Source organism: Equus caballus, chromosome 17, assembly GCF_041296265.1.
Source record: "Equus caballus isolate H_3958 breed thoroughbred chromosome 17, TB-T2T, whole genome shotgun sequence".
NCBI classification, from domain to species: domain Eukaryota; kingdom Metazoa; phylum Chordata; class Mammalia; order Perissodactyla; family Equidae; genus Equus; species Equus caballus.
This window is the reverse complement of record NC_091700.1, coordinates 70803096-70816465: the sequence shown is the minus strand read 5'-3', so window position 1 is coordinate 70816465 and position 13370 is coordinate 70803096. Positions and strand designations below refer to the sequence as shown.

The window sequence follows — 13370 nt, the reverse complement described above, 5'->3', positions numbered from 1 at the left end:
TGAGATTTGAACGCCAGTGACTGGGAAAAAAACCTTCCAGGATTCTATTTCCAGATTTGAGTACTCAAAAAAATACATAAATAAATAACACAGGAGTATGCCTTGTAAATCCCCCCCTTGTAATATTTGTGTTGGTTGTGGAGTTTGCTTTGATTATATTATAGAGAACTTGATCTCTTTAAACATATTAAATAAAACACATATCAGTCTAAGGTTACTTAAATGTCAAAGTTCATAAAGTCAATGAAGAAGAGGATGCTAATTAATGAGGTAATGTAAAATAATATTTTGAGTTAAACTGTGTGAGGCAATGCCTCATAGTGCATCCATCTTCAATAGTTATGCATTCTCTCAACCCACAAATAGCTATAGAACTTCTACTATTGTCCCCAAGTGCTGGGATGGCTGTGAACAATATAGACACAGGCTTAGCCCTCATGAAGCTTCCATTCTAACTTGGGGAGAGCCAGGCAACATACAATCAAACATACAAATGAGTGCCACAATTCCAGATAACAATATATGTTATAAAGAAAATAAAAAAGGGTGCCTGGTGCCCACGGTGCTGGGGTTGGAGGAGGAGGTGGCAACTTAATTATATTCAGTGATCAGAAGCGGTCTCTTTAAGAAGGTGACAATATGCGGGCAGAGCATTCCCAAAGTGGGAACGGTATATACAGAAGTCTTGAGGCAAGAATGAACCTGGGATAGAAAAAAGAGTAATTTGGCTAGGCTATATTGAACAAGTAAAAGGCCATCGCTAAGGGTTAGATTTTTATTCTACCTGAAATGGGAGAATATTGAAAGTTTTTAGTAAGGGAGGGAGCATGATCTTATTTTACTTTTTTTTCTTTTTTTTTTTTTTTTGCCGAGAAAGATTTACCCTGAGCTAACATCTATTGCTAATCTTCCTCTTTTTGTATGTGAGCTGTCACCACAGCATGGCCACCAAGAGACAAGCGATGTAGGTCAGCGCCTGGGAAGAGACTAGTGGTGTAGGTCTGACCCAGGAACTGAACTCAGGCCACCAAAGTGGAGCTTGCTGAACTTAACCACTAGGCCACTGGGGCTGGCCCAATCTTATTTTACTTTTAAAATATCTACAGAATTTAATTAGGTGTAGTAAAAGAAAATGACAACTACTGTCCCTAAAACCTCCCAGGAAGCACACACATATGAATAGACACACAAACAAACACACATGCACTGCAATGCTCCTACACACATACACACAGGTGCACACACATAGACACCCACGCATATATATACTCATATACATACAAAAGCACACAGATCCACTAACACATATATTTATGCACACACAAGCAAATATGCATATGTATGCGATCACACACATACATTTGCACAGACACGCACACACCCATACATATGCACTCACATACACTCATAGGCACACATATACACTCATGCACACACAAGCATACACACATAAATGCATACAAACATTTGTACATACATATGCATGCACACACACACACCAACATATGAAAAACAATAGGTTATGATTTGAAATATTCTCTTTAATAAAAATTGGAAAGAAAAACATGGATTTTTCTTGGAGAGTCAAAGAAAATTAAGTATTTGAACAGTATCTAAATCACTAAGAAAATATAATTCATGTGAATCTTTATTATTGCTAAGAACTACTTGTATCTATTACGCGCCAGCCATGATAGTCTTATGACCCCTATTTTGTAGATGAGTAAACTGAGACATGCAGGCACAGCCAGCTGGTGACACAGCCAGAATGTGAACCCAGGTCTTCTAGACTCCTTTGTTGCTCATATTCACTACCTCAGGTTACCTCCTCAAACCACCAAGGTAGCCAGGAAATTAATGCTTTCTTCTCAGTCTGTTGGTTGCAAAACTGTACAAGTCTCTAACTTATTGGGTCGCTGTGCCTTCAACCATGCCACACTGCTGGGAACAGGACATCCTGACAGTGTGAACACCAGCTTTTCATCTAGGCGAGCCCTTGCTCTGCTGAGTGGCCTGCAGGCATCGGTGACACACTTTAGAATCAACTAATAATATCATGTACTGAGGTAACTGAATGGAAAGGAGTTCAAAGGAAACCACATGGAATTATTTGATACACTGTTTTCAGCAACATGCCAACAAGCTCAGTTTCAAATATATTCCATCTGTTTTTTTAAAAATTAAAAGCAAGAGGACATAAGCTTTCCAGATTTACTTGCTAATTCATAGAAGAACTCTTTTAACAAAGTGCACTTTGTTAAGCTCTTCATCTTTAAACACACACCACACTACCTACAAATACACTATACATGTGCACACACAGTTCACACATCCACACACCCACACACATCCACACATACTATTTACACATCCACATACATACACTTATACACTGTTTATACACACACATACACTTATACACACATGCTACTTATACATACACACATACACATATATACACACATTATGATGGTTAATTTCTTGTGTCAACTTAACTGAGTGCCCAGATATTTGGCCAAACATTCTGCGTGTATCTATGACAGTGTTTCTGGATGAGATTAACATTGGAATTGGTAGGCTGAGCAAAGCAGATAGCCCTCCCTAACATGGGTGGGCCCCATCCAATTAGTGGAAGGCCTAGATAGAACAAAAAGGCTAAGTAAGAAGGGACTTTGCCCGCCTGACCACTTGACCTGAGACACTGGTCTTCCGCCCCTGGACTAGAGTTTATACCATACACACATACATACATACATACATACAAAGAAATTACGTAGCTCAGTAGAGAAAGTGGGTCAAATTCCCATTTAATTTCTCAAATCTACCTGATGGCAAACTTCATCCAAGAATAAAATGCAACAGATCACTTCTGTGTATCATTTGCATAAAATTGCTTAATAACATGTGTTTGGGGAAAAGAAAGCTCAGTTTTGGTTTGAATTTCAGTTTACTCTTCTGTATATAAGCAGTCAGAATTCCAAAGTGCTCATACAATGCCAAAGGAAAAGAAAAAACTTTAAATGTCTCACCTCTTGATATTTTTATTTGTTTCGGAATTCACTTTAATAAGTCCATTGAGGTCTTGTTTTCTTTGAATATAAAAATGAGTTTTAATGAATGTCATTAAAATAAAATACTAATCAGGTGAACAATGGTTGGAAAAATTGTGGTAAATATTCAAGTTCACGATCTCTGTCAATGTAACTTTTAAAGATCTAAATGAAAATGAAAATTTTTCTCTTACACCTTGAGCTGAAGACCATTTAAGTTTTTATTTGTTAATAAGAAACATATAATTTTTTGTTTTGCTCTCAAAATGTGTAAGTATATGTGAAACTTGTTACTTAACAAAATCTACTTTACCCTCAAATACGTCTTGCTAGAATACCCCAAAATGGGTGGCAGTAAAGTTATATAAGCTAGTTAAAATTCCATACTGGGTTCAAAGAGAACATAAATTTCTACTGAAAAAATCAGATATAATTGCCTATTTTGTTTTTAAATAATAGTAATAATAATGTTAATAATAGGAAAATTAATGACTCACTTCTCAGGGAGACACATTTCACCCTCATTAAAATGCATTGACTAATACAAAAGGGGCAGCACCTGAATCCGGAAGGGGCAGTAGAGGATGACAGAAGTATCATGATTGGGTATGATGTCATGTCAACATGCTGCCATGTCAACAGAGCTCTCAAGAGGACAGAAAGTGGTGGAATGTCCTCACTCCCAGTGTGTGTATCTGCCCAGCCCCTCCTCTGGGCTACCTTCTGAGACCACCATCTTTAGAGAATTGGTTTACCAGAGTTTTAGTCAAGCCCCCCTGGCTATCTTTGTGATTTTGGAGATCCACTTTGAAAATGTTGTCAAGATTATGCTTTCTTTAGACACAAAGAAATTCAATTCAGTAACTCATCTCTAAAAACAAACCAAAGCCCAAAATCTGGGAGAAAAGACAACTCACTATTAAATCTTGGGATAATTCTTAAAACAAATGATTTTACTGGAAGCAAGAAGGGAAGGTCATGTGGCCCATCATTATTGTCCAATTCCATGCTAATAAAATATGGTTATGAAGTTAAAATGCCAAATCATTTTATCTTCTTATTTGTCACATAGAGAAATCAGATTTAAAGACACTGAGTCTTACCCAGGCATATTTTCATTTCCTTTGGGATTCACTTTGATAATATTATCAAGGTCTTCACTGGTTTAAAAAAAAGTTTAGATCAGTTTCAAAGTATTCCCATCATATTATACATATATACACATTCCATATTATTGATGATTAATTCAAGCTTTTGAAGAAAATTACTATACTTATACTAAATTCATTTTGTTATAAAAATTGCCTGTTAATAATATAGTTTAATCTCTAGGATTTTATTGGGCTAATAAATAAATGTAAATTTAGATAGAATGTACTGTAGACTCTGCAAAGTGAAAATCAGGGCAATAGGGATCAGACACAGAAGAGAGAAGGCAAACTCAAAGACGTAACCCCCTCAATATCACTGAGAAGTTCACACAATTAATCTGGGAGAAAATAACCGAGTTTCAGAAACATCAAAGCAGTTCTCACCCTCTGCTAGTTTTATCTGTCCTGGCGTTTGCTTTGATAATCGTTTTGAGACCTTGGGTTCTTTGGAAAAAACATGAGAACCTTATGTCAGTTAGGTTACTTTCAATTTTCTCTGACATCTGTATAAACAAGAATGTCCTTGAAAGGGTGTCAGATGTTCCCAAGGCCAAATGACCAGAAAAACCTTTGATGTAATTATCCTTAGCTTATCTTTATTAATTTCTACAGTAGTACTTATTTTAAATCAGTTTAGGAAATCTTCCCAATGTATCTCTCACTTTGCAATTTTGTCCTTTTTATTTCTGAACTTAAATATAAGATTTGGCTCATTTTTAAAATTACTTAAGAAAACATAGAATAAGAGATTATCTAGCAGGTTTTCCTGCACTTACTTCAATGCAACTCAGACATGTGGTCCTATGGGACCAGGATTCATTGTGTCCCTTTGCCTATTATCTCTGATAGGCCAAAAGTGCAACAGTTCATCTGTGACAGAGGAAAGCACAACACTCCTATTTCTAATGAGGTGTAAAAAGCTAACCTGAAAAAAAGAGCCCCATCAAGGTAGGAGCTTTACTTACCCTTTCTCACTTTTGTCAGTCCTTTGATTAACTTTAATAAGACTTCCAAGGCCTTGATTTCTTTATAACGTTGGGGGAAAGCGAGGGAGGGCAGAGCAACAGAGAGAAAAAGAGAGAGAACGATTCAATTTCTATGACAACAGCAGATTTCTCACAACAGGAGTAAGATGTTGTCAGTATCTAAAACATCAGAAGTCCTTAGAAATATTTAAGTCAAGTGGCTCTTCTTGCGCAAAATGCTGAAGAGAAATGCTAACTATCCTAACAGTAAGCTACCAACTATTACTCAGTAATGATGAAATCAATTGAAAAGTAAAAGTTCCTCCTAGTCTCAGCTTTTGCTTTCTTTGTCCTTTGAGGGTGGGTGGGTAGGAAATTAACTTTAATCCATTTGTTGAGATATTGTCTTCTTTAAACATGAAAATCATTCACATCAGGGGTAAAAATCAGATGATCAACATTTTCTAAACACTTTCAAGATTTAGACAAGTCATTTTTAACAAAAGGTTCAAGGTTCTGAAGTAACCTTGGAAAAGTGGAAATAACTCTGATGGCTCCAGGACTTTATATAAATTGGCCACAACCAATAAAACTTTCACACAGGAATAGCTTAAAAGTTTTAGGGAACATGGAAGCTAATTCCTCTAAATTCCCCACTGTCCAAGGGTTCCCCTTTGCCGTTTTTATCTGTCTCCAATTTCATTGTGATAAGACTATTGATATTTTAGTTTCTTTCAGTATAAGAAAGAAGGAAGGGAGGAAGGGAGGAAAGAAGGAAAAGGAACTATGGACTCTCCCTACTACACCAATGAGATCAGTCATTCCTGCATCAAAGCCTGGTTGCTATCAAGTTATCCCAGGTCACAAATCACTTCTCAATTTACTTGTGATGCTCATCCTACTTTTCCTATTTTCCATCACTTTTGTGGAACTTTCCAAACTTCATTTCCTAAATATCTGAAATCTCATCTTTTCCTGTAAAACTCATATAACCACTTACAGAGAATTGACTGCTTTCCCACTTCATCTGTTCTCCATTTGAAAAAAATTCACCCATAATAATGCTTGCACATTTTCATTATAGTAATGTATTGTTAATAAGCATTCAATGTCTGTGGGATTGTTATTGCCAACACTTTTCATTATATAGACTTTGTTAAATGTTCTACCTCAGAGAGGGTTGAGAATGTATCTGCCAAGACAGACTTGAAAAACCAGAATACCATTCTGTGCACAGACCAGCACAGAAAAATGGTTTTTAAAGATAACCAAGACAATAGAAATAATTATTGCATTAGGAAAGCAAATTTAATGACTAAGAAATACAAGGTAGACAGTGAATCTAGAGAAAACACAATAGAGATCTTATAAATGCTTACCCTTTGTCATTCTCGACTGTTCTGGGATTTTCTTTAATGAAACTGTCAAGGCTTTGGTTTCTTTCAAGACAAAAAATAATATGAGTAATGTAACTCATTTTCTAGTATATCAATATCAGTCCAGAACTATAAGTTAAACTCTTAGATGCTTTCAATTTAGTTACTGATCACTCATTAACTCTTTTTGTGATACAAAATAAATAAAAGCATGGCTCTTGACCTTGAGATATTTACAGATATATCTGAAATACACATATGAAGTGATTCAATCAAGATTCCAACTGCAAAGTGTCTTAGTACATTATAAAGACTTCAGTGGTGAGGGGCTATGCTCCCAGCATCAAAATGTCTTCTAGTAAATATATTTAGTTCATAAAGCAGCCTATTGTCCACTACTCATAATAACAAGTTTGATTTCTTTCATTTTTAGATATAAAAGGGAACTTGGAGATCATCTAGTTCATGGCCTCCATTTTATGAAATGAGGAAACAAAGGTCTCCAGAGGTTAAGCAACTTGTCCAGGGTCACCCAGATTGATGTTGGTGGCAGAGCCAGCACCAAGACAGTGACTCATCTCCAGTCCTTGACGGGGGGCCCTTTCCACCAGCCTATCTGACCTTTGTCCTGAGCAGGAGGTCTCCCGCAGGAAATGGTATACAGTCTAGGACTCAAAAGAGGCCTGTAAGAGTTTTAATCAAATCTTACCCTTTGCCGTTTTCGTCTGTCCGGGTATTCACAAAGATGAGATTTTCAAGGCTTTTGGCCCTGTAAAACACAAGGAAATTCAAATAAAAGACTGAATGTTGAAATTAAATTGTGTGGTATCTTAAAAGGTCAGATACAGTAAACATTCCTCATGAATTGCTCATTTACTTATCGAATAGAAGAGCAGAAATCTTTCTGGGCAATTATATCTGAACTAAAGGTACAATACTGAGAGTGCTACCCCATCTGCCAGTACATTCTCATGCCAGAGGATACAACTCCGTTCCAGCTAATGTCTGAAAGAATCAAACAAGCAATCTGGGAACTAATATTTTCAGGTTAGAGACAGATGCACTTACCTTTTCTCTGTTTGCTCTGCCTTAAGATTTGTTCTGAAGAGACCATCAAGACCTTGGTTTCTTTAAATATATTGAACAAAAAGCCTTGTCAGCGGTAACAACAGATACTTAACTCTATGGAAGCATAGAGCAGTTTACATCTAAGACACGAAATAGAAGCTGGTTGGGAAAGATGAGCCACAATTCTTGAAATTGCTTTATTCTAAACAGGTATTTTCATAGACTCAAAATTTAAATTGCAGTGGACCTTAGAGAAAATAAAGGAAAGATACAAACTGGGGATCCATAATCTGTAAGAGGTCCACAGATGTGTTGTTTGGGCTCATGGAGTGTTTTTGTTTTTAATGTGAGCCAATATTTACAAAGCTGGCCACGACACATAGAAACTGGAATTTTTAGGATCTGCTGAAAATGTCCCGCAACGTTGGGCTCAAATTCTCACACGTCAACCATCAGTGGGAGCTGAGAAACAGCTGGTCACTGTGGACAGGAGATTCGCCCTGTGCTTCACACAGTCAGCCCCCTTTGCTCATTTACACCTGCCTAGCCACAAGAGGCCATGAAGTCTCTGGTTCCTGATGTAATGCCTCCTCTGTTTATAAATGAGGAAACTAAAAAGCAGCCCATTTACATGAATCGTTGATAGTCAGTCATACAGATCATTATTGTCAGAATGAGGTATGAAAACCACAACTTTTCACCCTCAAACTAATTAACTAGTTTGGCATTTGCTTTGTTTCTCCTCTTTGTTCCCTGCCCATTGAGTATGTTAGTGTGCAAGCTGACAGAGAGATGATGAAAATTGCACACACCTCTAACACAAACCTCAATTATCATAACTTTTAAAATATGTAATTATAAACGATTCAAAATTAGCAGAGAATGTTAACTAAGATAAAAAGTGGTTTTTGTAATGTTAAAACTAAAAGCATTCAGTGACCAAACCAAACTCTATTTACATACTAAGATATTAATATTTCAGGAAGAGAAATGTGTTTACTTATATAACCGCCTTACTAAACAAATGGAGTATGAAAATTAAAAACATTTTAATATTAGTATCTTTAGATTGTAATAACCATTCATAATCACGATGAAATGATGATGATTTCTACAAGCTTTTTATTCAAGATTTGTAGGCTACCTTTAACGAGCCCAGTATGTGGGTCTTCACATAATGCTGAAGAGACATAAGAAGACACAATACGCAAGTGAGTACTAAAGCAAAAACAGATGTTTTAAAATCTTACCTATTCAAACTTTTGCTCATTTGGATGAGATTATCCAGTTCTTCACTTTTGGAAGAGAAAAAAAATCCTACATCAGTGAAAATCTGCTCAGGCTCAAAGGGAAGATTCACCTTAAAACAACTATTTCCATGTTCTGTGAAATACAACACGTGTCCCACCTTTTCATTTCAATAACCCTGTCTCTCTCTCAAGGTTCTCCTCACACACCTCCCTGTTCAAGAAATCTTTCCCAGTCCTCAGACTGAATAGAGTCCCTTATATTTTTGGTACCCTTGCAGCATTTGGGGGGTTTTTTCCTCTCCTTTATGGCACTTACATTACTATACTCAGCAATACAGCAATTGTACAATTGTCTCATGTCAATGCCCCTGCCCGCCGTCCCCCCACCACTTAAAATTTAGAGCCGTATTTTACATTGTATCCTCTTCAGTCTTCAATACAGTGTCTTTCACACAGTAGATGCTTAATACACGATTTTAATGGAATCAACAAATATGGGTACATTGACTAATTATAGATTCTATCTTTGCATAATGTACTTGCATAAAGTAGCTATTGGAAAACACTTGTTCATCAGGAAGTCTGGCTTCTTTCTTGAATTTTCCTCCTACCTCATTCCAAATCAGCTAAATTTGCTATCTTGTTTCCATATTTGAGAACCGCAACTTTCTGGCTGCTTCTTCAGGAGCAACCTGTTTAAGCTAAACCCCTCGTTCCAGAATATCCCTTAGAACCAATGAGCTCTGCTCCCTGCCCTATGAAGGCAGCCTCTGTGGGTTTCTTGTTCCTGTTCACTCCTCATAGTACGTCCTCTCCTCTTCTGTCCACCCATTTGTCTCCCATTTCTCTAGCCTCCCTCATCCAGTTTTTCAGTTCACAAATCTTGGTTCTCCCTTCTTGCTCTAGAATCACGTTTCCCACACTTTCTCAGTGTTTCTCTTTCTTCTTGATTCATCGCTGGTGTTAAACTCAGTAGCTACACATTCAGGACCCCAAGTGAGGGATACCTGGATTCCAATCCAGATTCACCACTTATTAGTTGGTGACTCCAGGTGAGTTACCTAACCTCTTGCTGCCTCAATTTTTTCATCTGTAAAATAAGAATACTAATTGTACCCTCCTAGGAAAAGAATCAATAATCTAATGAATATAGAGCACTTAGCATAATGCTTGGCAATTCATAAGCTCTCAATTAATTTTGCCCATTATCATAAACAGTTTCCAGTCAATACAAAATTTTTCATTTAATAAATGCTTGCAATATCTAATTTGTTAAACTGCACTTAGAGAGACTGAGACTTTGGCTCAGCTTTAAAGATGTATAGTTGCTGAGTCACTTATGTGCTTTGAAGATGCCTGGCACAAAATATTGCCAGAATAGCTGCTGAGGCAGTCTTCTTACAGATCCTAAAGACACCTTAAATTAACAGCCATCACACAGATGAACTCTTTCAAGTGATATTACACATTCAATGGTAGGATTGAAGGTTGAGAATAAATTCTGAAATACACAAGCTGTTGACCCTGAGAAAGAAAATGATCAACATTCTATCCTTGTATGGGACAAATGCTGCCTGGTCCCCTGACACAATGTCCCACTGTTGTTTCTTGCTTGAAACTCTACCTTCCAACACTGAGGCTTCCAATTTGTCCCTGTCCCCAGGGGAAAAAGCAAACCTAAGACTCCTGTAAATTTTAGCCCCAGATCTTCCTGACTGGTGTGAGTCACAATGATGAAATTATCAGGAGTTGGGGTTGCTCATGTTTATCACAAGAAAATTAGCCCAAATCACGGGAAGACACTCTGCAGTAAATTAAATAAAATGGAGATTGCATTCTGAACCAAGCAGTTGAGCTTTTAAAATGACCTTACACTGATGAAAGCTTTGAATATTAAGTTTCACCACTGCACTTGCAATAAATTAAATGCTGTTAATCAGATAGGAATAAGTCTATCGCACAAAGGAATATCACAAAAAGCAGCTCAGATAAATAAAGCTATTTCTAGTCCCTACGGACGGCCCACAGTAACAATACTTGGCTGTGTTGATGTAACAGACTTTCCCCCTGGCCCCTGTCAAAGCAGCAACTTCTCCCTGTGAAGAAAGTATCTGGCTGTGGAATTCGTGCATGTGACTAGGGAGAGAGGACAGGACAGTTAAACTAACTACGGCTCTCAATGTTTTTGTTCGATTAATGCCAAACCGTAATTTCCCTTCAGCATCACTCAGCTATCTCTCCCTCAAACACGCTGATCACTCACCAAAAAACTATCCAATCTCTATTAAAAACAAACTATCACCTGAGACGAAAATAAAGAAATAAAATTAGAGATCTAGACACTTAGGCAAGAGGAGAAATGGAAAAGACACACTCAGGATACTTTCTAGAGTCCTTGTCTAGATTCAGAGCTCCTATTTTGTTTATGAATTTGCACAGAAAAGCTAAGTGTTATTTCTGTTTCTTCTCTTCAGTTCTTTTGACTGAGACCACGACCCCTAACAACACTGTTAGCATTGCTAAATTTCATTAGGCAAGGACATTTTTGTAGGTATGCGATTTAAACTATGGAATTTTTCTACTCAATGGTTTCTCACTGCTCATCACTATTTTACCATTAGCCATTATATAAACATCTACTTTGCACAAAGCATCATGTCAGATTCTGCAAATGATATACAGTGAATAAGACAAAATATCTACTCTAAGAGATTAAACAGATGATAGAGAAGATGAGACATTTACATAAAAACCATGAAAAAACACCAAATATAATCAGTTGTTATAAAACATGAATAGTGGGACTCTAATAACTAAGAGAAGCAGAAGTCACATCTCACTGGATCATTCAGGGAAGACTTCACAGAGGAGGTGGTATTTGATCTGGATCTTGAAAAGTGGGTCAGACTTGGATGGATTGATATGGTAGCTTTGAGGATGGAAAAGTCTGCCATGTGGGTTCAGTGGCATAAACAAAGGCAGAGTATCTGGAAACTGTAGAAAGGAAGTGGTTTAATTTGGTATTGCATGTAGGGTAAATGTAAGGGTGAAGTCAGAGATAACTCTGGAAGGTTAATTTGGAGCCAGGTAGCCTTGAATGAAGTTATAAGTAATTGAATGGGCAAAGGGGAGCCAGTGGAGTGATTGCTCAAGCAGAATCTTAGGAAGAAAACTCTGGCAGTGATGGGTTTAGTGGGAGGAGAGACTGAAGAAGTGTAAGTAAATGTGGACAGCTACGGCTACTCTAATAACTGATGGTGGAATCAACGATACTTTGAACTAGGGTGAGGCCATGTGGGCATGAGGGGTATTTTAGACATTTAATCTATACATTCCTGATCTACATAGAGGAGATAAGACATGGAAGAATCAAGACTGAGTCTAGAAAGATGAGCTTACCTGAATGAAAGAACAAAGAGAAGTCAAGAAACAGCATATTTGAGAATGAAGTTGAATATGGCTTAGGACATTCTAAATCGAGGTGCTGGGGAGACTGAGAGGTACAGATCTGAGCCAGCAACATAAATACAGGACTGGGGATTTGGAACAAGGTCAAAACCACAGAGAGCTGAGGCAACTGGGATGAGTACAATCACCAGAAGGGGAAGCAGAGGAAAGAGAGTATCCATAAATGTCAGGATCACTCAACTTTCAGGGACACATATCTAGAGACACTGATTCTTTCTTAAATTATATATAATACACAGCTCATACCTGGAACTTTTAAAAGTACTAGGTAAGCATTTTTGAAATATACAGAGAAGAAAAAAACAAGCTCAAAAGCTTTGGGATCTTACCCCTTGTCAGTTTTCTGAAGTGAAGTGGCCACTTTGACAGTGTTCTCAAAATCCTGACTCCTTCAATGAAAAATAAATCCAAGTCAGTGACAGTAGAGCTATCTTTGAAGTAGCTAAAACTTCTCATCTGTCTTCAGTGAAGAAAGTGAAAGTCCATGCGTTGTTCAGGAATTACTAGGTTTAACTGAATAACAAAATAGTTCTATCATACCAGCACACGCACAGACACACACACACACACACACACACACACAGTTATTCCACCTGGACGTTGGCTCTGCCATCTAGTGTTCACTGAAATAACTACAGTTTCTTCTAAAGATTGTGTTGGCTGCTCCCAGGTTCTGTACTTAAAATAGGATACAGAAAAGAAAATAGTTAACTGCACAAGTACACATGGAAGTATGTTCAGAAGTTTTTCTACCAGAGCCAAGAAGCACTAAGCAACATATCCAGACGATTAATTAGTCCCTCGCCTGAAGTGAAAATATCTGTTGTCTTAGGCTTCCAAAGGGAAAGACAGTAAGTTTTAAACTATAGGAAAGGTGGAAACATCTGACACATAGAGGGCTTGACTCCATCCTGGTCTCCCTAGATCATGAAAAGGAGTAATTGTGAAAATCCTTATAGGTGCCCCTGTAATGAAGACCTATGTTTCACAAACAATGTCTCATAGAAGGTTAATAGGGTTCCATGAAGAATTTTGTAGTCAA

The 13370-nt window shown here is 37.4% G+C and overlaps 1 protein-coding gene across 39 annotated transcripts in view; it reads right to left on the bottom strand.

Moving 5' to 3' along the window:
* Positions 1 to 13370, bottom strand: part of SCEL (sciellin) — a 272928-nt gene that overhangs the window by 37603 nt on the left and 221955 nt on the right. For 10 of the 39 annotated variants that reach the window (XM_070240352.1, XM_070240353.1, XM_023621706.2 and 7 more), the window contains 9 exons: positions 12658 to 12717; positions 8861 to 8905; positions 7611 to 7670; positions 7252 to 7311; positions 6546 to 6605; positions 5167 to 5226; positions 4586 to 4645; positions 4154 to 4210; positions 3030 to 3089 (listed from right to left, as the gene is read on the bottom strand). In XM_070240352.1, the coding sequence (XP_070096453.1) occupies positions 3030 to 3089; positions 4154 to 4210; positions 4586 to 4645; positions 5167 to 5226; positions 6546 to 6605; positions 7252 to 7311; positions 7611 to 7670; positions 8861 to 8905; positions 12658 to 12717 (522 nt within the window). The remainder of the gene's footprint in view (positions 1 to 3029; positions 3090 to 4153; positions 4211 to 4585; positions 4646 to 5166; positions 5227 to 6545; positions 6606 to 7251; positions 7312 to 7610; positions 7671 to 8860; positions 8906 to 12657; positions 12718 to 13370) is intronic. The other 29 variants (XM_070240356.1, XM_070240365.1, XM_014732144.3 and 26 more) reach the window with 9 other exon arrangements.